Source organism: Nycticebus coucang, chromosome 24 (genome assembly GCF_027406575.1).
Source record: "Nycticebus coucang isolate mNycCou1 chromosome 24, mNycCou1.pri, whole genome shotgun sequence".
NCBI classification, from domain to species: Eukaryota; Metazoa; Chordata; class Mammalia; order Primates; family Lorisidae; genus Nycticebus; species Nycticebus coucang.
In genome coordinates, this window is record NC_069803.1 from 29,862,506 (window position 1) to 29,888,850 (window position 26,345).

The 26,345-nt window shown below is 46.0% G+C and overlaps 3 protein-coding genes across 10 annotated transcripts in view; 1 reads left to right on the forward strand and 2 right to left on the reverse strand.

Moving 5' to 3' along the window:
• Positions 1-330: 330 nt before the first annotated feature.
• On the reverse strand, positions 331-18,549 carry POMK (protein O-mannose kinase). Of its 8 annotated transcripts, XR_008377386.1 has the most exons (8): positions 18,457-18,510; positions 15,451-15,617; positions 15,233-15,318; positions 12,087-12,183; positions 11,743-11,859; positions 10,130-10,432; positions 3,224-6,754; positions 331-2,637 (listed from the first exon to the last, which is right to left on the reverse strand). XR_008377386.1 is itself a non-coding variant. In XM_053578630.1 (6 exons), the coding sequence occupies exons 5-6, from the start codon at positions 10,409-10,411 to the stop codon at positions 5,984-5,986; spliced, it is 1,053 nt and encodes a 350-aa protein (XP_053434605.1). In that variant the 5' UTR covers positions 10,412-10,432; positions 11,743-11,859; positions 12,087-12,183; positions 15,233-15,318; positions 18,457-18,549; the 3' UTR covers positions 3,219-5,983. The 8 variants fall into 8 exon arrangements, 1 of the variants encoding a protein (XP_053434605.1); XR_008377382.1 differs by lacking the exon at positions 15,451-15,617 and having other exon boundaries at positions 18,457-18,549; XR_008377385.1 differs by lacking the exon at positions 15,451-15,617 and having other exon boundaries at positions 15,180-15,318; positions 18,457-18,549.
• LOC128576461 (protein FAM151A-like) lies at positions 7,563-9,820 on the forward strand. The gene is given in 2 exon segments (XM_053578628.1): positions 7,563-9,481; positions 9,483-9,820. Coding segments are annotated over 2 exon segments (1,755 nt in total). The 5' UTR covers positions 7,563-7,937; the 3' UTR covers positions 9,694-9,820.
• A 4,831-nt stretch (positions 18,550-23,380) lies between the features above and the next one.
• Positions 23,381-26,345, reverse strand: part of FNTA (farnesyltransferase, CAAX box, alpha) — a 32,331-nt gene continuing 29,366 nt past the window's right edge. Inside the window, exons 7-9 of the mRNA XM_053578788.1 lie at positions 25,761-25,823; positions 24,211-24,382; positions 23,381-23,973 (exon numbers count right to left, since the gene is read on the reverse strand). Coding sequence (XP_053434763.1) covers positions 23,851-23,973; positions 24,211-24,382; positions 25,761-25,823 — 358 coding nt within the window. The 3' untranslated portion in view covers positions 23,381-23,850. The remainder of the gene's footprint in view (positions 23,974-24,210; positions 24,383-25,760; positions 25,824-26,345) is intronic.

Sequence of the window (26,345 nt, forward strand, 5' to 3'; positions counted from 1 at the left end):
GCGGAAATGCTCTTAAGTCACAGAATACCTTTGTAATAATTTACATAACGTGTATAGCCAAACAGAACAACGCCACATGTGTAGGAATATGTACATATGGAAAAAGCATGAAGACACAGGGAAAGACAAACACGAAGTTCAAGGACGGACTGAGGGAGCAGTGAAGCCGAGGACGTTGAGGACCAGCTCCCGAGGTGGCGTCACTGGCGGCGTTTTCGTGCTGGGAAAGCTGAGTGAAAAATAGGCGTATGAGTGCACCCCGTATTATTTTTATACTTGAGTGTCTGAATTATTTGATTTTTAATTTCAGAATAACGAGGCTACAAATGATTAGGTTACATCGTTTGGGTTTATTAGGTAAAGTTCAATCTGTAGTTGAGCCCAGCCTCACATTATGCATGAGAGTTTGCCAGTCCCCTCCCCTTACAGAATGTGTGATTCGTGCTGTTAGGAGAAAGCAGTGTTTGAGAGAAGCACCCCAGCTGTTATGTTACTTCCCAGAAGGGCCTGCAGGGACAGGTTAATCAACTTGAGTCCCAAGGGATGTCAGCCAGGCGAAGGGGGGAAAGAGTGCTCCCCGCAGAAGAAACAGCCTTGCCAACGACCCAGAGAACCCGCTTAGTGAAGGAAGGGGCAGGGTTTTGGGAAGGGAGCAGACAGTACCTGGAAGGTCTAGCTGAGTACAGGCTTCTTCCTAAGGATACTAGGAAGCGGATGCTGACCGGTTTTTTGGTTTCGTTTTTGTAGGTATTTTTATTTAAAAAATCAAATGGCCAGGAATCATTTTATTTCTACTGTGGAAGAATTATCATGATCAACCTTTAACCACTCAAGGTAAATTAAGCTTTGATATGATTTGGATATAAAATTTCTTTTCAAAAGCTAAATAACCTCACTAACTGAACTGGGCTTAATTTTCATGACCAATTGTTTTTATTGCTTAATCATTGAACAATTTTTTTCAAAATCATTTAAAATGACTAAGACAAAGGTCTCCGACGTCTGAAATAAGAAAAACTATATAAATTAGAACATTTACGTTTGGGCCGGGGGAGGTGGCTCACACCTGTAATCCTAGAACTCTGGGAGGCAGAGGCGGGTGGCCTGCTTGAGCTCAGGAGTTTGAGACCAGCCTGAGCAAGAGTAGGACTCCATCCCTAAATACAGCTGGGGCTGGAGCAAGTGCCTGTTGTTCCACCTATTTGCCAGGCTGAGGCAAGGGTCGCTTGTGCCCAAGAGTTTGGGGTTGCTGTGAGGTGAGGGCACGGCAGTCTACCGAAATGACAAACTGACTCCGTCTTAAAAAAAAAAAGGGTGGTGCCTGTGGCTCAAGGAGTAGGGCACCAGTCCCATATGCCGGAGGTGGCAGGTTCAAACCCAGCCCCGGCCAAAAACCACACAAAAAAAAGAGGAATATTTACACTTCAAGAAAAATGTGAATGGCTGGATCATTACTGTCTACATTTATCAGAGTTGAGAAAATGAACTCATTTGTAATTTTTTTTTTCTTTTGAGACAAGAGTCCTCCCTCTGTTTTCCTGGCTAGGGCGCCATGCTGTCAGCCTAGCTCACAGCAACCTCAAACTCCTGGGCTCAAGCCATCCTCCTACCTCAGCCTCCCAAAGTGCCAGGGTTATAGGCATTGGCCACTTGCAATTTTTGTTTCTCTCACCTTTAATATTGCTAACAAATATACAACTAAGAAGCTATTCATGGCCTTAAGCTTTAAACACATATCCTTGATCTTATTCGTCAGGAGCTGAGGGCTTACCATCTTGACACAGGGTAGCAGAGCTTCCCTGAGGATACTGATTAAGAGGGGCCACAACTCATTAGCATCTTCTCTGATCCTGGCAAAGCCCCTTACCAACCCATCCTGTACCACATGTGCACTCATTCTGATTTGTAGCAGTAACAAAACAAGGCCCAGGGAAAAGATTATGGAAAAATAGATGAGAAATTTTGTAAATTACAATTTTCCTTCAAGAGACCACCAGAGGAGTTTGTATCTTTGAAATAGAACCCAGACTCAGTTCCCCTGGGCAGTGCTTGCTTCCTAGAGTTTTAATTTTAAAGGAAAAAGAAAATAGGATTGGGCGGCGCCTGTGACTCAGGGAGTAGGGCGCCAGCCCCATATACCGAGGGTGGCGGGTTCGAACCCAACCCTGGCCAAACTGCAACAAAAAATTAGCCACGCGTGGCTGCTGTGCCTGAGCCAGCACCAGCCATCCCTTAATAAATCATTCATTTTGACTGCAAAAAAAAATAAATAGCCAAGCCTTGTGGCGAGTGTCTGTAGTCCCAGCTACTCGGGAGGCTGAGGCAAGAGAATCGCCTAAGCCCAAGAGCTGGAGGTTGCTGTGAGCTGTGATGCCACAGCTCTACAGAGGGCGACAAAGTGAGACTCTCTCTAAAAAAAAAAAAAAAAAAAGAAATAGGATTACACTAAAAATTAAAATCAATATCTGGAGAATTATACATTAGGAAAATGCAAAAAGAAATACATATCTTTCTGTCTCTTTTCTAGCATTTTTTTTTTTTTTTTTTTTTGGCCAGGGCCCGCCACCTCTGGTGTATGGGGCTGGTGCCCTACTCCTTTGAGCCACAGGCACCCCCCTTTCTAGCATTCTTTAACACCTCTGCTTTCTTTTTTTTTTTTTGAAGAAGGAAAATATTTAATAAATACATAGATAAATAAATAGGCTGGAGTGGGGTGGGGGGGTGGTGCATAGCACAGTGGTTAAGGCACCAACCACATCCACCGAGGAGGCTGGCGGATTCCAGACCTGTCTGACAACCTAAACAACAATGACAACTGCAACAAAGCAAAAATACCCTGGTGCTGTGGCGGTCTCATGCAGTCCCAGGTACTTGGAAGGCTGAGGCCAGACAATCGTTGATGCCCAAGAGTTGGAGGTTCTTGAGAGCTGTGACACCACACCACGGCAATCTACGGAGGGTGACTAAGTGAAGGTCTGCCTCAGCAAAAAAAAAAAAAAAAAAAAATCAAATGGACCAAAAAAGAAATTAATAAATGTTAAAATCAATCTAATAAAGAAGTAAATAGAGGGGCGGCGCCTGTGGCTCAGTGAGTAGGGCTCCGGCCCCATATGCCGAGGGTGGTGGTTTCAGACCCAGCCCCGGCCAAACTGCAACAGAAAAATAGCCGGGCGTTGTGGCGGGCACCTGTAGTCCCGGCTGCTCAGGAGGCTGAGGCCAACACCTCTGCTTTCTAAGGAGGGGACTCATGAGCTACACTCCTTGCGGAGAGTCTCATCTGTGGGTTTTAGGATTTTCTTGTCTGCCACGTTCACCACACATCCTGGAGCAAGACCAAAGAAAATCTGCCTTGGATCCTTTCCAACAGTGAGCATCTTGAAGAGTTAGTCTTTAGTGATGTCAGGTAAAATATGACCGCAATTCTTGGTGAGTTCAAGCCTTGCTTTAGGAAATTTGGCAGAGTCTGCTAGGTAACCACAATTCTTTGCATCGGTATGGTACGGTACCACTACTGCAGGTGGAAGCATTTACTTCAGAACAGGTTATCCCCGAAGAAAGAATGGAATAGGTTTGCATAGAATTTCCAGACTCCTTGGATCATAGAAGGCTGTAGTAATACACCACTGTGGTTTTCAATTGCAGCGATAGCCATTTCTGAAGCCAACCATACTTCAGTATTAACTTTCGCCTTAAGGACTAGTTATTACAGAATTGTGTTAGAACTCATTCCATATAGTTCATAATATACAGTTCAACACTTAAGAGGAATATACTACATTGATCATAATGGTATGTTCCTGAAAACTAAGTTAGTTGCCTTTTTTTTTTCTATGTTATTTAAAATTTCTAGAGGGACACAGTTCCTTCTAGAACTGTTGACTGTACATGTTCATCTGGGTTTTCTTTTTTTGAGACAGTCTGATTATGTTGCCCTCGGTAGAGTGCCGTGGTGCACAAGCTCACAGCAACCTCAAACTCTTGGGCTTACGCAATTCTCTTGCCTTAGTCTCCCAAGTAGCTGGAACTACAGGTGCCCACCATAACACCTGGCTATTTTTTTTTTGTTGTCGTAGCTGTCACTGTTGTTTGGTGGGCCCGGGTCAGGGTTCGAAGCCGCCAGCCTTGGTGTATGTGGCTGGCACTCTAACCAGGGAGCTACAGGTGCTGAGCCCACGTTTATCTGGTTAAATGCAAGCGATGGAACACACACATTTCTACTCCCTTCTGAAACCAAACTAAAATGTTGGTAAAGAAATAAATAGGTTTAAGCCATAGAGAGAAAAAAAAATAATAAACAGCAAAAAGGAAGCACAACAAAATTTCCTGATATGGAACACAGAGCGGCCGAGCAGGAAAAACTGAAACAGCCTGACAAGTAGAACTGTCTGCGCCTCAGGACGCTGGAAAAGCTCTGAAATTAGAGCAGGTGGGAATAAGGAATGCACTGAAAATCCACAAGAACTGGCTGAAAGTTGCAGTAAGGCCCAGCAGAGCATCTTCCTTGTCCATTGCTTTACGGAAATCATATGGTCAAATTTTCAGCCAAGAATGAGGCAAAACAAGTATTTTCCGAACTTTTTTTTTTTTTTTGGACACAGTCTATGTCACCCTTGGTAGAGTACCTTGGCATCATAGCTCATAGCAACCTCAAACTCTTGGGCTTAAGTGATTCTCTTGCCTCAGCCTCCCAAATAGCTGGGACTACAGGCGCCCGCCACAACACCTGGCTATTTTTTCGAGACGAGGTCTCGCTCTGGCTCAGGCTGGTATCAAACTCATGAGTTCAGGCAATCTACCTGCCTCAGCCTCCCAGAGTGCTGGGATTACAGGCAAGAGCCACCCTGCCTGGCCTGATAGGTCATCTTTTGTGTCCGGCTTCTTTCGTATGTTTTTAAGGTTCATCCATGTTGTTACGTGACAGAATTTCATTCTTTTTAAGGGTGAATATTCCATTGTAGGATATACCACATTTGTTCGTCAGCTAATGAGCATTTGGGTTATTTTTACCTTTGTCTATTATGAATAATGCTACCTGAACAATCAGGTACAATATAGACTTTCTTTTGGTGTCCATATGTGCTTTCAATTCTCTTGGATATATATTGGAAGCAGAATTGCTGTAGCATATGATAACTCTATCGTATACTTTTTGAAGAACTGCCAGACTGTTTTCCAAAGTGGCTGTACCATTGCTTATTCCCACTTTGCAATGTATGGGGGTTCCAATTTTTGCACAACTTCACCAACACTTGTTATTGTACATCCATTAGATTAGAATCATACATTATAAAAATTATAGGAAAAATGCTCCTTGAAGAGCTCCTGTATGTTTCTTTCATATACTTCCATTGAAATATCTTCCTTTTTTTTATTTTGAGACAGTCTCAAGCTGTCACCCTGGGTAGAGTGCCGTGGCGTCATAGCTCACAGCATCCTCCAACTCTTGGGCTCAAGTGATCCTCTTGCCTTAGTTTTTCTATTTTTAGTAGAGATGGGGTCTTGCTTTTGCTCAGGCTGGTCTCGAACTCCTGACCTCAAGCAATCCACCCTCCTCAGCCTCCCACAATGCTGGGATTACAGGCATGTGCCACTGTACCTGGCCTGAAATGTCTTCCTTATATGTGTTTCTTGCAAGCTTATACATGTAAATCCATTTATTAGGGCAGGAGAAGCCTCTTTATGGCTACATTTTTGTTATTTCCTTTGAATTCTGGTTAGGTTTGCCACTCCTCTACATCTTCACCAGGAAGATGAAGACGCATCAGACAAGCGAAGCCAGATTTAAATCAGGCCTGGGTGCTCTTGTGCAGCAACTTCCATCCTGGTGGCCAAAAGAAGAACATACTCAAACATGTATGTGGCTGTAGAAAAAAAACCACATGGCTAAACTGGCAAAAAGCAGGCAAAAACTCCCCCATCAGAGTGGAACTGCTGTGACTTCCATTTGATCCTCAATCCCATCCTTCAAAGATTGGACCAGTTTTTAAAGCATTTCTCTTGTCTGAGACATCGCGGTGTCTCTGAGTGAATTTAAAACCTGCTGGTAAGTGTCCAGAACGTCCTGAGCAGTGGGCCTCTCTGTAGCAGTCTCGCTCTTACATGCCTTGTGAATATCAAACAAATGGAATCGAACCATGTCACTCCCTTCAACATGTCCCAGAAGGAAACTGGAGACATCTGGGATCTTCCAGATATCAACCTTCTCGTCATATGAGGGCATGAGATCGTCGTCAAAAGGCACACCCTCCCCAAAGGGCCACAGTTGCTCCGGGGCCACAAAATCTCCATGCAGCTCCCTGTGGCCGCACTTCACGAGTGTCCCAGAGCTGTGGTTCACCAGGGGCAGGGCGTCCAGATCGTTCACCACGATGCTGAAATTACTCGTCAGCAGGTACTGGGAGAGCGTCTTGGGCAGGTCATTGGAGTCGCACATGACCAGCGTGCCCAGGGGGCTGTGGTGCAGGTAGCTGATGACCCTGACGTAGTCCATGGCCAGCTGCAGCCTGTGCTGCCATGTGTTCACGCGCTGGTACTTGGACAGATTCAGTGTTTCTTCCAGGTTGCTCAAGGAGCCTAAGGGGTGATACTCAGTAAGAATAGTGGTGTCATCCTCACAGTAGCCAAGCAGCGTGACGACATGTTCGCTCTGGAGGGATTTCAGCATCCGCAGACCATGGAGGAAATCATCTTTCATCTCTGGACTGGTGAGACGAGAGAGAGCAACTTTTCGTTCCTTCCACTCAGAAAGAAAGACCTGAAACAAAGCCACAGAGAACATCAGTCCTGGACCTTCCCCTAAAGTTACTGAGCTGAGAAACAATAATTAACTTGCAGTGGCAGACGTTACACAGAAGATACACAAGTTCATGAGACACAGACCCAGTGCTGCAGCTGCTCTGAGTCTAGTTACGAAGACAGATGAAAGCGAATAGAGCAAAGAGCAGACACAGCACTCAGCAAGGCAGGCACCACTTGGGTGCATAAGATGCCAGGGTGGGAAGTGGGAGAAGGGACTAACTCTGGTCAGGATGCTGGAAGGCTCCTGGATGGGAGGCAGGGTCGATGTGGAGCAGGGAGGGTGTGCTCGGGAGGGGAGAGCCTGTACATGCTCCAACTCGCTGCTGCACGGTGGTTGGGAAAAGGCGGCAGAGCAGAGGATTAGAAAAGTAGGTGAACGGAGACCTGAAAAGTCTCCTTGACGAGTCCTGCCGTGCCAATCACATGTGACAATTTACTCAACTTCAAAAGGCCACATAGTAAGTCATAAATAGCAATATTTCTACATAAAAAAAACTTTTGTACACTCTGTGGTTTTGTGCTACGTCGCTGTAAAAGCAGGAGCTGAGATGCTGCACAAACACTAGACCTTCCCCTGCAGTCAACAGCTAACAGGAGGACAACTGCACATCACTACCTTGGATTTACATTTTCTATTACCTAGAAAAGACTTACAGACTGGCACGGTGGACACAGGATACAAAATTACGGCTAGATGGGAGGAACAAGATACGGGGTTTTAACAGCACAGTAGGATGACTACAGTTAACCACATAGTACCAGTAGCCAGAAGGAGGATTCTGAATGTTCCAGCACAGAGAAATAATCATCTGTGTCCAAGAAGATGGACATGCCAGCTACCCTCACTGATCACTAAACACTGTATGTACCAAAACGTCATATGTACCCTATAAATATGCATAACTAGGTGTCGGTCAAGAATAAAATTTTAAAATATCAATATAATACCATCATAGAGTTTAAAAAGCAAGAACTGTCCATAATCCCCTTTACCCTAGCACAATTCGTATCATTTTTCTACACAGATATGTAATTTTACAGTTGAAAATAGTGTATTATGAGAGCTGGCCAGATCTGGGGGAGAATTAGGTGCTGCTGGGGGCTCCCGCCTCCCATCCATTCCCAGTAGCAAGGCCACCATGGCCTACCAGCAGCTGTGCTCAGGCAGACGGACCAAGTGGGTAATTGCTGGCATCGCAACTGTGGCTCTGGTGTTCGCGGTCACAATGGTCCTGATCTTCACCCTCCCGCAGTCAGGCTGTAAGGAGGATGCCTGCCGCCCTGATGGGGACATGTTGGACTACCTGCTGAGCCTGGGCCAGATCAGCCACCGAGATGGCTTGCAGGTCACCTGGCACCATGCTGTTAACAGCCAGGAAGAGCTGAAGACTGCTCTGAACAGCAATGCCATGGTCTTGGAGGCTGACGTCACTGTAGAAGGGCTCAACACAGCCAATGAGACAGGGGTCCCCATCATGGCACACCCCCCAGCCATCTACAGTGACAACACGCTGCAGCAGTGGCTGGACGCTGTGCTGTTCTCCTCCCAGAAAGGAATCAAACTGGACTTCAAGAGTCTCAAGGCCGTGGGCCCCTCCCTGGACCTCCTGCGGCAGCTGACAGGGGAAGGCAAAGTCCGGAGGCCCGTGTGGATCAACGCTGACATCCTCAGGGGCCCCAACATGCCCATCTCAATTGAGGTCAATGCCACACAGTTCCTGGCCCTGGTCCAGGAGAAGTACCCTGAGGCCACCCTGTCCCCAGGCTGGACCACCCTCTACGTGCCCCTGTTCCCAAACAGGATGTACACCCAAGACATGGTGGAAAAGATGCAGGAGCTGGTGGGGACGCTGCCGCAGAGGGTCACCTTCCCTGTGCGGGCCGTCATGGTGCAGGCCGCCTGGCCCTACTTCAGCTGGCTGCTGGGCCAATCCGAGAGGTTCAGCCTGACGCTGTGGCAAGGCATCTCAGACCCCGTGTCAGGGGACGACCTGCTCTATGTCTGGGACAACAGCGCTGCCCACCAAGTCTACTATGACCTCTTTGAGCCTGTCCTGTCCCAGTTCAAGCAGCTGGCCTTGAATACCACACGGAAGCCAACCTACTACACGGGGGGCAGCCTGATCCCTTTTCTCCAGCTGCCCGGGGGTGATGGTCTGGCCATGAAGTGGCTGAATCCTGGCGTCCAGGGCAGTGGAAGGACAGCCACAGTGACCCTCCCAGGGAGAGAAGGCATGATCCTGCTGAACATCAGCCTCCAGGGAACTGCAGCCGAGGACCCTGTGCCCATTGTCCATGCCCAAGGTGGCTCTGTCCTCACACTGGAGTCATGCCTGAGGCAGCTGGCCACTCACCCTGGACACTGGGGTGTCCACCTCCAAATAGCAGAGCCCACAGCCCTCCGGCCATCCTTGGCCTTGCTGGCACACCTCTCCACCCTCCGCCTCCTGCCTCGGCCTGTGTGGTTTGGGGCCACCATCTCCCATGGGAGTTTTGCGGTCCCTGGCCACGTGGCTGGCAAAGAGTTGCTTACAGCTGTGGCTGAGGTCTTCCCCCATGTGACTGTGGCACCGGGATGGCCTACAGAGGCGCTGGGAAGTGGCTATGGGGGACAGCTGCTCACAGACATGCTGGAGCTGTGCCAGGGGCTCTGGCAACCTGTGTCCTTCCAGCTGCAGGCCAGAACTGGGCCAAAGCACAGCTGCAGCCGTGGCCAAGCTGCTGGAGGCTTCCCCCCGGGCCACCGTCACAGTGGAGCACAACCCTGCCAATGGGGACTATGCCTCTGTGAAGGCTGTGTTGCTGACAGCCAGGGCCGTGGACAAGACCCGAGTCTACTACAGGCTGCCCCAGGAGTACCGCGAGGACTTGCTGGCAGATGTTGGCAGGAACTGAGCACCCAGCAGCGGTGGGCCGGCGGGCCTCAGGGGGAAGGCTTCCCATGGGGGAGGCAGGGAGGAATAAATCCCTATCTTCTCCACCAAAAAAAAAAAAAAAAAAAAATAGTGTATTATATGATTCTGTATCTCGCTTTTTTCACTTATCATCATAAGATTTTCTTCAGGTTGCTACAGGGGAGTTCTTAACTACACTTAGTGGCTCCAGAATATTCTATCAAGCAGCTGGACCATAAATTAACTATTCCCCTAAAATTACTGTTTCTAGTTTTCTATCACTACAGTACTCCTTTACACATTGAGCTTTTCCCCTTCCTTTGGATCATTTTAGTAGGATAAAGGCCCAGGCGTGAGATCACTGAGCACAGACACTAAGGCTCCTGACAGGAGGTGTCGCACCTGCCTCCCTGAGAGACTAGACGGCCCCAACTTACCCTCTTCACAGCTCCTTCCCCAACACGCTTCAGCTGCCTCACTTCTGTTCTCAGTTGCTCGCAGGATAGCCACGGTGAGCAGTTTTTCATCTGTCCTATCTTGAAGTGGCCATAGGGACAGTGCCCAGGGTTCCCCGAGTAATGCTGGGGGGAGATGAAGACCCGGCCCAGACAGAGGTAGAGCAGCGCGTTCATGAGGGCCATGGCCAGCAGCAGCCGGACTGCCAGGGGCACCTCCCTGGGCGCCAGGCCTTTCCTGCTGTCCTGAGGCTGCTTTTCCATGGTTCTACCCTCTGTGCTTTCCTTAAATAGAAATGTAACAAGGAGGAAAGACAAGGTTAGTTTTCATTTCCATGAAGCAGACCTGATGCATCTTCTACTCAAAGGTCCTATAAGCTATGACATGACCATAAGGGTTAAAAGAGGTATGGAATATGACTAGGTTTATGCTAAATGCCCAACGATAGCTATTTCCATAATCATTACTTCTTATTACAAACTCAAATGTGGTTCATCTAGATTAGATTAGGAAGGGCTTTGTGTCACTCATAGTAGTTTGCATTGTAGTAGACATCTGTGAATATTCAGTAAAATGAAAGCAAAAAGTGTTAGTCCAGAGGGGCCAGGGCAGCGGGCGACAAAGGAGAACAGGAGGGGTCGGTCAGGTCAGAGGCGGGGCTGGGGGCCTCTTTACCCACTAAGAAGCTGGCATGTTCCTTGGAGGGTACTCAAAAGTCCCTAAGTTTTTAAAAAGCAAAGGCTACTTTTTTTTTTTTTTTTTTTTTTTGAGACAGAGCCTCAAGCTGGGTACAGTGCCGTGGCATCACAGCTCACAGCAACCTCCAACTCCTGGGCTTAAGCGATTCTCTTGCCTCAGCCTCCCAAGTAGCTGGGACTGCAGGCGCTGAACACAAATGCCCAGCTATTTTTTGGTTGTAGTTGTCATTATGGTTTGGCAGGGCCGGGCCAGATTCGAACCCTCCAGCTCTGGTATATGTTGCTGGCGCCTTAGCCACTTGAGCTACAGGCAGCAAGCCCAAAGGTTACTTTTTAACAATGTCACAGGTGTTTAGCCCTGTGTTGTGGCAGGCGCCTGAGGTCCCACCTAGCAGGAAGCTGAGGCAGGAGCATCACTTGAGCCCAAGAATTTAAGGTTGTCGTGAGCTAGGCTAACACCACGTACTCTAGCCTGGGCAAGAGCATAAGACCCTGTCTCACAAGAAAAAGAAAATTGTGACAGGTGGATTCCAGTGAAAGAGACTGAGGCTGGGAAGTTAGGAGGCCCTGGAAATTACCATGAAGAAGAGCTAAGATGCCTGAGCTGGAGTACCAGCAGTCATCCCCAGAGGACCCTGATGAGGTTCAGACTTCAGCACTGGAGCAGGCAAGGCCGTGGTGGAGGGGCCTGGATGGGGATAAGCCTGGGGAAGAATGCTGGACAGCAGGTCCCTGGGGCAGAGGCCACATATGAGCCAGGATGGATGCCTACCAATACTCAGCAGGGGCTACGGCTGTGCCAGCCAACTCCAGCATGGAATGCCCAGGGACACTAGTGGCAGAAGTAACCCTGTGCCCCCTCCCCTACCAGACATAACTGTGACATGAACGGTTACCTTCCCACGGCAGCTCCCTTCTCCCAGCTCAGGTCTCTGTACCGACAGCAGTGTTAGTCCGTGTTCTGGTTGGCCCCCGAGGACTGGCACAGAACCCTCTCAGGGTACACACAGGAGCTGTGTCAGAGAAGAACTGCAGCTCTGTACACAGGCGAGTCGCCACGGTCCACACGTTCTGCCCTTCCCAGGGGCCCGCTGAGCACCCAGGTGTCCCTTTACCTCCCCAGCCCCTTGCCTCCAGTGACCGGCTGCTGTTGCCACGGCCCCATCAGAGCCCCCTGTGGCCTCCCTCTGCCTGCTCCCTCCATCGCTGTCTGTCGGCCACTCAGTCACTTAGTACTTACTGAGCAGTACGTACTGCCAGCCCCGCACCAGACGCTGGAGACACATAAATGAAATAAACAGATGTGGTTCCTATCCTCCCGCAGCTTAGAGGAAAATCTAGTGGGGAAGACAATGAACAAGTAAACAAAAAAGTTTATCATCCTGGGCTGAAAGGTTCAAGGGCAGAGGGTAACTGTAGGAAATCTGCAGAAGACCTCCCAGAGGATGAGACCTGAGGAGTCAGCCATGGACACGCAGCAGCAGGCAGCTCACTCATCTCTTTCCTACAAGAAGGAAAATCTACCCACCATCCATCAGCTGGGACAGGAAGCCAGCCACAAAGTTAACAGGAAATGGCCTTGCTCCCAAAGACACACTGCAGCTACGAAGTGTCAAATGATCCCCTTCTTAGAACAGCGACCACTTTCTCACTACTGCGAACCGTTCTCCGCAGTCAGAGACCAGAAAGTTGCCACTTGAAGTCTTATTGGTAAGAATAAACACCCCACTCCTGCCTGAGTGGCGGATCAAAGCCACTGACACAGAGAAAGGATACCGATTTCCAAAGCAGGGCAGAGCTGCAGACCAGGAATTGCTGGAGGTGATACTGCACATCTGTTAGTGTTACCACCTCGCAGAAAACTGGGCCCTTGGGTCCACCCTGCAGTCCTGGATTATGCCCCTATTATACACATACTGCTTGGCTTTGAGCCCATCAAAACATGATTTCATTTATAGTTTGCCTAGATCCACCCCCTCCCCCAAATTCAATGATAACTCTTCCTTTCCCTTTGCTTGAGACATTCGAATCCCACAGGTGTGCAGTCTCACTCAAGGCGATGTGTTAATAAACCTGACAGGTTTGCTCTGTGTGGCCTTATGCTGGTGATCAGGTCACCCCCTCTCTTCTTCAAACTTACATCACCTCTTCCCCCACCTTCACTCTCAACAGATGATTGTTTCCTATTTTACTGAAGAAAATGGCAGCAATCAAGAGAGTGTTTCCACTGACTCCCAGTACCCCACGTCCGATCCCGTAGTCTCTCTCCTATTACCCTGGCACTAGCTATGCAACCGGCTCAGGCCTGAGCGCAAGACCCCTTCCCCTCCCCCAGGACAAGGCTCCATAGCGCTCTCCTCTCCGGAACACCAGCACACTGTGACCTCCCACCTCTGGCTCTTGCCCACTGTTCTCTCCCTCCCTTTTCAGCAAACTCCTTAAAAGCGTATCTGCACCATCTCCATCTCCATCTCCTCCCTCTCTCCAACTCAAGGCCATTCCACCCAAACTGATCTTACCAAGGTCACTGGGTCAGCACAGTCCCAGGCTCACCTGACCTATCGACAGCAGCAGTGGAACTGGTAACTCCTCCGCACAAAACGCCTTCTTTACTTGCTTCCAGGAAACCACAGCTCCCTTCATCTCCCCAACTCTGGGGTCCCCAGGCTCAGACTTCAAGCCCCTTACTCTCATCCTGGGCAAGCTCACCCAGGCTCATGATTCTGTCTCCACCTGCTGACAGCTCCCAAAGGGCAGCGGCAACACCAGCCTCCTCAGAACCTGAGGCTTGCGTCTTTGACATCCCCACTCGGATGTACGTTGACGGACAACTCAAAATTAGTATTTTCCCTCAACAATAAAAAAAAATAATAATAACTAACTTAAAAATGGGCAAAAGGAGAAAGTAAAGGTTGCTGAGGGGCCTGGGATTTCCTTTCGGATGAAAATGTTCTGGAATTAGACAGTGATGGTTGCACAACCTGGTGAATATACAAAAATGCCTGAACAGTATACTTTAAAATGCCAAATTCTATGGTATGTGAATTGTATCTCAATTTAAAAGATAAAAAATACTTCCCAAACTTGACTTCTAGCCTCTTCCACTGCACTCCCTGTTGCCCTGGCCAGCGAGCTGGGGGCAAGGACCAGCACCAGCACAGAGACCCAGCTTCCTCCCCCTATGAGATTTTAGAAATGAGATTTTACCCTCTTCACAATTTAGGGTAGTTTTTCTTACTTGATAAGAGAAAATGTTGCACAGTATCCCCAGCGTCATTAGGAAGTGGTACTTTCCCAAGTGATCCCATTGGCTCACCCACCCCGTTGGGCTCTCTAGCCATGTCCTTCAGAGTCAGGACGCTCTTGTTCAACCTTTTCACAAAGCTTCCAGACCACATCATTCTCTCTGGCCCCTTCCTCCTGTCATCTTCAGGAACTTGAACTAAAACTATGACAACTTTTCCCACTCAGTCTTGGAGTTTTTCCACCTGATCCTGATTCTTACAAGGCACTCCTTAAGAAATGGATGAAATGATGACCACCGTCTTTCTCCCACGATGTCTAAAGAAACCAAGCGTGTCTCGACTTAGATTTTAGGTCAGGGATCAGCAAACGTTGTTTCTATTAAGGGCAGATAGTAAATATTTAGACTTAGGGATTAAAAGTCAAAATCGAGTGACAACCAAGTGACTGTGATTTGTGATGCCGGGCAAGGATAAGCCACCTCCCACCTGTCAATTACTCAACCGTTAGCATGAGTGAAAGCAGCGGTGGACAGCACATAAAGAAGTGAGCGTGGCTGTGTTCCAATACAACTTTACTTACGGACATTGGAATCTGAACTTCATAGAGTTTTCACTTACCAGGAAGTATTATTATTTGAATTCACACATGCACACAACATTTAAAAAAACAAAAGCATCCTTCGCTCTCAGGCTATACCAAGACAAGGCAGTGGGCTGTAGCTGGTAAGCCCCACAGTGGTGATAAATGTCCTGCAGATCTGTCAGAGACCAATGTAATCTCCTCCACAAACGTGGCTTTGGTGGCCATCTAAACACTCACGGTTTCCAAGTCTGCACTGCAGCCCGGATTTTCTCCTATGTTTCACCCAGCTAGCTCCCCAAGGTCTGGGGTGTCCACAGCTGAACTGGTTATCTCCCTCCTACCCACAAAGACCCATGCCCCTCCTCCAAGGTTCCCCCTGTGATGGACACATGACCCACTAGCCCACTCAAGTCATAAACTAGGTGACTTATGTCCCCCCCCAAACACCAAGACAACCAATCACCACACAGTCAACTCTGCCACCACACTTCCCAGTGCAGCTCACCTCTCTCCTTCCTTGCTGCCTCCACCCTGGCATGAGCCAGCAGCACCCCTCACCTGGGCTTCTGCAACAGTTTCCTGCATGATCTGCCACTTCTTCCTTTTTTCCAATCCATTCTCCACCAGTAAACAAGATCTTTTATCTTCAGTGAAATGTTTCAAGCACAGACAAAAATAAAAAATAGGATCATGAACACCGATCTAGCTTTGACAAGTTACACTGCATTGTATTTGCTTCAGATCTTTTTTAAAGAAATATGACATGACATATACACCTTAACTTGGAGCCCCTCCCAGTCCAATTCTGCTCCCTCCCAATTCCTGTCCTCAAGCTGGTGCACATCAGAGGTTCTGAAACTGCGATCCCTGGCCTTGTAACATCAGTATCATCTGGGAACTTGGGAGAAATGCAAATTCTTGAGTCTTCACCATAGACCTACGACTGGATCAGAAATAAAATCTGGGTTTTAGTAAGTCCTCCAGGTGATCTGGATCCATACTACAGTTTGAGAACTACTGGCATATTTAATTCTCATACATGCTTTTTAATTTTAATTTTTTAAGAGACAGGGCCTTGCTATGTTGCCCAGGCTAGAATCAAACTATTAGGTGCGAGCAACGCTCCGACTTCAGTCTCGCAACATGCTGGGACCACAGGCCTGAGCCACTGACCCTGACTTCCCACACATGCTGTTCATTTTCACAAGTACGTGCCCAGAATAAGGAATCATGTGTTTTCAAGCTTTATGATGGTATTGTCCTTTTACAACTAGCTTTTGTTAAAGGTGCAACACTGTTTTTGAGATTTATCTGTGTAGATACATGAAACTCTAGTTCACTATTTTTAATTGTTTGACTACTGCACAATAAGCGAAATAAGTTTTGCACCCATCTCCCTATGCATAGGGAGAAGAGTTTCTGATATATACAGGGTGATCTTTCTAAAGCACAGATTTGGTCTTCCCTTGCTTAGAAACATTCAACAGCCCCTGCACTGCCACAGGAAAACATCCGAACTCTTATGAAGTCCTCTGACATCTAGCCTTCCTCAGTCCTCAAGGCATCCTTTTTGGGGTGCTCACACACCTTCAGGTGTCTTCCTTCTTCCTCTAGGTGAAGCCTAGAATGAGCCATGAGACTGTGAGCACCGAAAGGACTGTCCTGTTCACCACTGTATCAGACCCTACATCTGTCCTGTTCACCACTGTATCAGACCCTACGTCTGTCCTGTTCACCACTGTATCAAACCCTACGTCTGTCCTGTTCACCACTGTATCAGACCCTATGTCTGTCCTGTTCACCACTGTATCAGACCCTACGTCTGTCCTGTTCACCACTGTATCAGACCCTACATGCAGAGGGGATCCGGAAAGATGCTCGAGCTGCCCAATCACTCAGACTTTTCCCTCTGCGTGCCCTCAGCCCCACAAGCTGTCTATCTCCTGTGCTCACACTCCCTCTGAGCTCCCTCTGTGTGCTGCCCTCCTCTGAGAGCTGCTCATCCACCACCTCCTTCTCCCGTATGAGTCCCCCAGCCCAGCCCACACAGTTAACCTTTGTAACCTCAAACTGTCCTTATGCCCACCTTGCCACTTGGGTAGATTCAGGTTTTAAGGGGCCTGAAGCTTATGCGACTTGGTGGAAGGATAATTCTTTCAGAAAATATACAATTATGTAGGTAAAAATTGCTAGGCCCCTCGCCAGGGTTTTGGAAGGTATTTGTGCAAGTGTAGGCTGTCAAAGAGTCATTCAAAATGCACATCTGCTTGTCTTTTTCTTTTTTGGCTGGGGCTGGGTTTGAACCCGCCACCTCCAGCATATAGGGCCAGCGCCCTTTGAGCCAGGCACTGCCCACATCTGCTTGTCTTTCTTCAGCTCCATGCAACCTGCCCTGTCTACCTCTCCATTTCCATTTAAAGCCTGCCAACATCACGTACAAAATTCTGTAGAACTTCAGAAATTCGTTATTTTCAAATCTATGTTGGGCCTTCATCACTACCCAACAATCCTTTAATGTGTTTCTTGTTGAATCTGCATTTTATGTGCCTCCAGTACCTTTTAATTATCCCTAAGTCCTCAAATACACTTCTGAATCCTCTTAAGGAAAAACACACCCAAAATTCAACGGCCTTTGATGGTGTCAACTTCACACCAGTTCTGTGAGGCAGAAATAATTATTCCCATTTTGCAGATACAAGAACTGAATCAGAAGTTAAGTGACACATCGAAGGTCACTCAACTACACGTAGGAGAGCCAAGTTTTTTGGCCTCAAACTCATATTCATAATCTAAAGTCAGCAATGTTCAGGTGTTAGACTGCACTGAGCCCAGGGCGGTCATTTGGGACAGCGGTAGGGACGCAGAGACTGCTCCTTTCTCACAAAAGGCTTAACCCACCTCAATACCTCATCAGGTTTTTTTCATTTAGAGGCTGCCCAGAGTTTAGGGTAAGTCTGTGTGGCTGAAAGAACTTTCTTGCTCAGAAATAAGCAAAACCACTTAAATTTACCGGTCTTGAAAATTAGCCATCGAGTTAACGCATAAGGATTGTGGGGCCATTGGGTAGGAGAAATTCAGGCACTATTTAAAAACAGGATTTCTGACACTGATAGGAAAGGCTCAATAACAGAAAAAAATGGTGCTTTACTGTTTAAAGTAAATAGAAAATAAAAACAATGCACCCAAATTTCATGCAACTACGGAAGAAAACACATTAGTGTCATCCAACACAAGTTAGGTTACAATTCCATTTTGCCGATAAAGTATATGGCACATCAAGATGGCTATTTTAAATATTCTGAGTATTTACTTAGCCTTAGCGTTCTACGTAAAGGCAAAGCATGCCGAAGATAAGATTATTAAATACAACGGCTTTTTCTTTTTTAGCCTGTGGCTCAAAGGAGTAGGGCGCCGGCCCCATATGCCGGAGGTGGTGGGTTCAAACCCAGCCCTGGCCAAAAACTGCAAAAAAATAAAATAAAATAAAATAAAAATTTAAAAGAAGAGTAGCGCATGTCTACGCTTAGAGCAACAATGACCGCTCGCAGAATCAACGCCCAAGAACAAAGAGCGAGGGCCTGTCACAGCTGGAGTCCCAGCGCGGCCGGCCGGGGAAACGGCAGGACTTGGGTGCCCTGGGAGCGGCGGCCACCACGCGGCCCGGCGCAGGCCCCGCGGGAAACCCGGCTGCCCTCCGCGCCCGCAGTCCCTCCAGCCCGGCCCGTGCACCCCCCTGCCGGCCCCGCGCCCGCCTACAGCCCCGCCCGCCGGCCCGCGTCCACCTGCAGCCCCACGGCCCACGCGCACCCGGCCTTCGGTGCCTCCTGCGCCGGCGCGGCTGGAAACTGCGCCCGGCCTGCGAGCGCGAGACCGCCCCACGCCCCGCCACGCCCCACGCCCCGCCACGCCCACCTCCCCGCCGCGCACGCGCAGGCCTGACGTCACGCAGATGGAACCGGGAACCTTGAGGTCTAGATGCGCCGCAAAACGGTGGCTTCGGAGTGCAGCCCTCGGACCAGCGGCGGGAGCAGCATCTCCAGGGAGGCTGTTGGAAATGCGGCGTCTCAGCCCCGGGGCCCCGGCCGCTGGAGCGTGAGCACGGCGGGGGTGCTGGAAGCCGCGGAGCTCGGCCCGGAGGGCGTGAAGCTGTTTGGCACGTGCAATCCAGGGCCAGCAGCGTGGGAAAAGGGGAAGGAAGCGCCCGGGGGCGGGGGTCCAAGTTAGTGCAGGTGGAGAAGCGGGAGGGGGAGGCTGCGGCACTGGGAGGCGGACGCAGGGTCGTAGCGTTTCGTTTGCATCAGGAAGTTTCATCTACCCGAAATCAAGAGACCACCACCATGTGGGTTTAAAGAAAAAACCGTGTCTGTGCTTGTAATCCAAACAGTGAATTTTAAAATACGAATTTTTGCAACTTTTGCCTATCAGACATACAACAAAAAAGACAGATTGCACCAGACCTGCCGTGAGTATAAATTGGAGTAACCTGATACAGCCCCCTGTGGACTCTAGCAAATCACATTTCTAGAAATTTATCCTGCAGAAGTAATGAATACATCTGCGAAATAGAAGCACAAGAAATCTCGCTGAAGCGTTGTTGATAAAGAATATTTATAGTAGAAAACCAGAAAACTAAAGCTATTAAAAGTGATGCTATGGAGTGGGTACAGTTTCAGTTTGAGCAGATAAAACAGTTCTGGAGGCCAGGCACAGTGTCCCGCCTGTAATCCTAACCTTTGGGAGGCTGAGACGGGAGAGACTGCTAGAGTCTGTCTCCAAAAAAAAAGTGGTATAAAACACTATCCTTGAGTTCTTTAAAATATGCTAGTGGTTAAATACAAAAACGACGGTATGTAAAATTGTCTGATGGGGTTTTCAATGTAAGAAATTCAAGGTCGAGTGCTGTGACCCACGCCTGTAATCCTAGTGCTCTGGGAGGCCAAGGCAGGACAACTGTTTAAGGTCAGCAGTTGGAGATTAGTCTGGACAAGAACAAGACCCCAACTCTGTTTAAAAAAAAAAAAAGGAAAAATTACTCAGGCATGCTGGCTCATGCCTTACTCCCAGCTACTACTCAGGACGGTGAGGCAGAACTGCTTAAGCCCAGGGGTTTGAGGTTGTAGTGAACTATTAATATGATGATACCCCTACATTCTAGCCAGGGCAACAGAGACCTTGTCTCAAAAAGAAAGGAGAAACGGTGAAGGATAGGAAGGGTAAGATGTATACAGTGGCAAGATTTCTAAATGCTAACTGAAGAGACAACACATTCTAATTCTAAATAGACTGTGGAAAATTGAATATGTATTTTGTAATCACTGGAATAGCTGTTAAAATAAACCAAACCAAAAATAAATAAATGCAAGGTAACAGGAAAATCTCCAAACACTTGGAAATTAAACAATACACATCTAAATGATACAAGAAGTGGAATACTTTGAATGAAAACAGAAATACAAAATACTAACATTTTTAAGCAACTAAAGCAGGTCTTAGAGGTAAATTTACAGCACTAGAATGCTTACATTAGCAAAGAATAAAGCCTAATCATATGTACCCTCACATTAACCCAAAATAAGTTTGTAAATAAAAGGAAAAAAATGCCTTGAGTCAATCATCTATGCTTCTACTTTAAAAAATTAAAGAACAAAGTAAACCAAACCAAGTAGAAGAAATAATAAAATGATAGTAAAATTGAATGAAATTAAAATTTTTCTATTAGCGTTCATATTAAAAAATCTGGTTGAAACCCACCAACTTGATGTAGTTGCCCATTAATGGGTTATAATTCAGTTTGGAACATTCACTTTTGTACTTAAAACTTCCAGGGGCAAATATGCTGGATTCCCTTAAAAATTTGTAAATTAAAATTTGAGGTACAATCAATTATAAATTTTGAGTTTAAGGCCTTATTAAAGAATATAACTGGTCAAATTTGTCTTCCTTTGTGAACCCTCCCAGATAGCCCTTCTTCTCTGTTCCCACGTAATGTATCTCCAAGTGGCCCATACAGCATTTTCCAAGGTACTGAAGATAGAAAAAAAACATCACCATCATCTCTAACTCCCAACTTTTATGCGAGTAGTATTAATTGATATTACCATATTTCAATTTAAATTTTATTTATTAATAAAACAAACTCGTTACATATTAACAAAAATTTTTATGAAAATTACATTTTCAAAAAAATAGATGACATTTCCATTTTCGCACATCTCCTTAGTTTGAATTATTGGAAGACGTCAGCATTCTTGTATTTCTACATCCCATCTGTTGCAATATGATATTTTGATTAAGGTATATAAAGAAAATCTGGACTGACACAACTATCTATAGCTAGAAAAAGTATTTTAACAGCCTTTTCAAAAAAATGGGGATATTCTTGATACTACACCAAAATTTGACAAGCAGTAGTTTCTCATAGCTGTAATGTGGAATCTGCAATCCTATCAATAAACTTTTTATACTGTTGTTACACCTTGTACTTTGAATGGATTTATCCATGCATGGTACCTTAACATTGTGGATTAGTCTTGGGGAAATACTAGTTTACTAAGCTTTTCATACATACCAATTGTTGACACAATTTACTTTTTGTAGAGACAAGAGTCTCACTTTGTCACCCTCAGAGTGCTGTGGTGTCACACAGCTCACAGCAACGTTCAGCTCTTGGGCTTAGGCGATTCTCTTGCCTCAGCCTCCCAAGTAGCTGGGACTACAGGCGCCCTCCACAATACCTGGCTATTTTTTGTTGCAGTTTGGCCAGGGCCAGGTTAGAACCTGCCAGTCCCGGTATGTGAGGTCTGCGCCCCACTCACTGAGCCACAGGTGCCACCCCATGTTGACACATTTTATTATCCAATATGCAAAAATGGCATTTATTAGTATCACCACTGATTTCATTAGAAAGATTTGTAGGTACTGGGAAGCTGTCAATCCGTCTTACTGTGGTATATTATAATTTTACTTGAAAGCTCAGATTTTATCACTGACAACACTAAACTGTTTTCTGTGATGTTACAAGCTCATTTCATTCATTTTTAGAAAACTATATGCCAGCTATCCAGGTATGAATCACCAGTTTATCAGTTGTTTGTGCAAGTAAATGGTGTTCCATAAGAATGCAGCCCATATGGCCCACAGTTTACATGATTCCACAAGTACCTTTTCTCAGAACAGCCATAAAAATAAGCTTTGCGCATACTTCATTTGGTCACATTAAAATAGGGAAAAGACAAGCTGGGTGTTGTCAGTAAAATATATGATGACTGATCCATCAAGGACATCCTTCAGTAAAAGCACAGCAGGGAATACAATGGCTGCCACAGCCATTTTACCCACCCACTGTTTTTGCACCAACAGGGCCAAGAGCACCACAGTGATAGTGTGAGGCAAATAGTTGTGAAGGAGCAAACCCCTGCACAGAGCACACTCTGAGAACGGCTGGTCCCATGAATGGAGTGTGCTGCCAGGTCTGTGTATCCACAGTTGCCACTGGGAGATGCCCTCAGCATGAGCTGAGCCTCAAATCATTCTTCACTTAAATTTGGAGCCTTCATGCCCGATTCAAGGCTCATTAAGCAACCTTTTGGTTAATGAATTGCCACAATTAATATCAAGCAGAAAATGTCAAGCGGTTAGGTTGATGCCACTGTTTGGTCTACTTCATAGTGACACTTCTGAGTATAAATTAATAAACTGCCATTATGCTTTCTATTAATGTCTTTATAAGCTTTGTTCGGTCAGCAACCCTGAATCTAGCCAATTTTGGGACACTGATGATACAGTTTCTGAGAGTAAATACTACCCTATGAGAACTTCTCTATCTGGTTTTGTTTCTTATGACACCTTTGAAATTGTCTACATACAGAGGACACTCTATGCAATTTCAAATACAAAATGAGATTTGGGGGATCTAAAAACAACACAAACTAGTACGCAAAATGTTAAAAATAATATCCCCCAAATATATTTTCTCAAGAAGTAGTAAAATATTATCTCCTAAATTTATCTTGAGAAAAGAACGCTACTCAATATTCTTTAGTTGTAGCTCCGTGCTTTGAATGTTGATCAAAAATTGTTGATAAGGGGTGATTCAATTAAGTGCAAATACAATAAACCAGCTTGCTCACCACTCCCAACCCCTCTCTGGCAGGTCTTCCTGAATGGGAGAGGCTGGAAAGCTATAAACTACATTTCTCAGGTTCCCAGGCGGAGAAGAGTTTAACATGTTGCACAGGTTCTTTCTAAATAGGTGCACTAACTCCCTTTAACTGGGAAGCACACTACATGAAAGGGCAGCAGGCAGGTTTGCACGGAGCGTGACGGAGGGCGCAGCCTGGAGCTGGCAGCCAACACTATGGCTTTTCAGTCCTCACTCCGCAGTCCCCTGATTCCTACAGCAACATGATGGCCCAGTTCCTGTAGTATGGTTTTGGCTGTACTCCCAAAAGATCAGACAGTTGTTGTGTGAGCTATCTACACACCTAAATAAACCCACTGACTTTAAAAATCCCTTGAGAGTGGATTTTGTTGCAAGAACTGACCAATTCACATTTCACACATAACATTTCCTCTAACATAATCATTTTTCTGGTTTCTACAGTTTTATAGCAACATTTTCTTCCTCAACTGCTTTTCTAAGCTGAGACAATGTCCCTTGTATATAGTTAAAAGTTATTTTTAAAAAATCAAACTATCGTGGTATTGTTTTTAGATACATCTGTAATTTTATTACAAAACCATTCTTTTGGCATTAGTTGGTTACAGTGATAGGGAGATATTGTGAGTGTGGCATAGCAGTTCTGATGTAACAATTGCATCTCCCACTAACTGACCTGTGATCATTATTGCTACAAATCCTGACAACATACCATTTAGGGAGGGGTAGATGCTAAGAGTTCGAGTAAATGTTGATAAGACTACAAAAGTTCTGTTATGGAATTTTCTTACCCCTCTCCTCCAATTACTTTGCTTTAAAAGAATCAAATTATTTAGAAGCTAGTCTGAATAGCAGCAGCACCCCGGGAGCATCCCACTTAGTTCTTGTTACAGGCAGTACCTGTGCAGTGCAAGATTTACACCATGAGCAAAGGCAATGACACTCTAGTTTGAAGCTCCGCAGTAAAGTCCCTTAAAAACCTAAAAGCATCCCACCAAGTTCTTCTGGATGGTGTTATTTATTGCTGTACATCTGTTGGTGGGTCACTTTCCGTGCTGTGTTTGCTTTGAAGGGATCTTCCAACGTATCTCCAATATTCCTTTCTTATAGTGTCCTTTTCTTTAGCTAGGATTTCACATAACTGAAAGTGAAAGAAATTTATGAAAGCAAATGTTTACCTCAATCTCAAAGGCAAATGCCTCAAAATGAGATACACAGCTGGAGTTATACACATCCATGAGTGTTGTCAATGCTGCCCTAAACAGAAGTAGCCCTGCCCCAATTTCTGAGTAAACATGTTGAAACGGAGCATGAATATTAGGACTGGGCAGACTGACTTCTAAGATAGCAAGAAGAAAGCACAGCCCCACCAGCTCACCTCCAGTGCTTTATTAAGGATGTCTTCCTTGTTGTCACATTGGTTTTCTAGCATGTCTTCATAGATATCCACAAGAAAGGCAATTAGGTAGGGAGAACTGTGACTTGGTTGTAAATCAAGTAACTGATTTAATAGATTAGGATATTTGGAAAGACCCCGATCCTGCAAAATCCTTAAAAGAAAAAAAATTCAAGTTTGAGAAGAACAAAAACAGTAAAAAGATCCAGAAAACCTCTGAAATGTAAGAAAAGGAGGCTTTACTTTAAAATGAATGAGGCTGAAACTAAATGAGACTTTTTCTTTTCTTTTCTTTTTTTTTTAAAGACCAAGTCTCACTCCATTGCTCTGGGTAGAGTACCATGGCATCCTAGCTCACAGCAACCTCAAACTCTTGAGCTTGTTTGCCTCAGCCCCTCAGTAGCTGGGACTATAGGCGCCTGCCACAATGCCTGGCTAGTTTTCCTATTTTTTAGTAGAAATGGGGTCTTGCTCTTGCTCAGTCTGGTCCCAAACTCCTGAGCTCAAGTAATCCACCCACTTCAGCCTCCCAGAGTGCTAGGATTACAGGTGTGAGCCACTGTGCCCAGCCACTAAATGAAACTTTAAACTCTGGGCATTGTGGCTCATACCTGTAATCTTAGCACTCTGGGAGGCTGAGGCAACTGGATTTTTTGAAACCAGCCTGAGCAAGAGTGAGACCTCATCTTTACTTAAAAAAAAAAGAAAAGAAAAATTAACTGGGCAGGATGGCTTGAGCCCAAGAGTTTGAGGTTGCTGTGAGCTATGACGACTCCCAGCACTCAATCCAGGGCAAAAGAATGAGACTCTATTTCAAAAAAACACAAGAAACTTTTAAATTATGTGAATCATTAAGAACTGAGTAAAAAATTCATTTAAAAAATGAATTTTATAAATGATCATTTATAGTTTTAAACTGTGCAACATGCAAAATTAAAGCAGAAAATAAATCACTTTCTTAAAATTAAAAAGTAAAGGGAAAAAAACAGGTTCTTGTTTCCTCCTGAAATGGCTGCTTACCCCTTAAGTGTTCCAGACACCGCAGGGCCCACCCTGACACCTCCAAATGTGACTGGCCTCCACACTCTGTGCTCTTTGGGCCTAGTTCCCTTGAAGATCTCTAAGTTTACAAGGAGCATGGTTGTGTCAGTGGTCAGTGAAACCTTTTCTATTTAAGGCATTAAGATTTATTAACAGGGATTTCTAGAAATGGAAACAGAGCGGTTGGCTATCCATCTGTATAACTCGCTTGTGAAGAGTCCACCTTCCTCTGCTGGGCTCCTAAGATAAGCAGAACATGAGTGTGTGTGTTCCATTCTTTGACATGAAGACAATTAACACTGCATTATTGTTTACTTATGGACTGTTCTATAAACGACTGTTCCTGGGGGTTAACACAGAGGATTACATTCTTGCTTTTAGATCAAAAAAGTGAAAATTCTTTAGCATCCCTTTGGGATCAGATCATAGAATATACTCCATGAAGCATCACAGTAGCAGCTTATTTGTTTATATTAAAAAAACCCTCTTACCCTTTCAAATAGTTCCATGCGCTTTCATTATGTGGTACTAGTTTGATCATTTCCAGGGTATATCTACAAGAAAAAACATGTTCGAGAGCAGCACCATGACTTCACAGAGCTTTACGAAGACCGCGGCACAGCGCGGCCACATATTCTCACTTGCGCATCTTCAGATCCATCTGTCAGGGGTCAAAGCACCTATCAAGGTCGTATTTATTTTTTTGAGACAGTCTCACTATGTCACCCTCAGTAGAGTGCCATGGAGTCATAGCTCACAGCAACCTCAAACTCTTGGGCTCACGTGATTCTCTTGCCTCAGTCCCCCAAGTATCTGGGACTACAGGCGCCCACTACAACAACGCTGGGCTATTTTTAGAGATGAAGTCTTGCTCTGGCTCAGGCTAGTCTCAAAGAAGCAATCCACTGACCTCTGCCTCCCAAGTGCTGGGATTACAGGCGTGAGCCACTGGGCCCAGCCCCCAACTAAGCACAATTCCATAATTCTTATTAAAGGCCCTGATTTTCAGAATGGTCAATAAGCACTGACTTCAACTTAAAAGTCACCAGCTGCATAACCCGTAACAAAAGCCAGCC

Coding starts and splice junctions, on each gene's coding strand:
- POMK (XM_053578630.1), bottom strand. CDS start 10,411: ATGGAAAAGCAGCCTCAGGACAGCAGGAAAGGCCTGGCGCCCAGGGAG. Junction 6,755..10,129: donor GGGAAGGAGCTGTGAAGAGG/GTAAGTTGGGGC, acceptor GCTTTGTTTCAG/GTCTTTCTTTCTGAGTGGAA.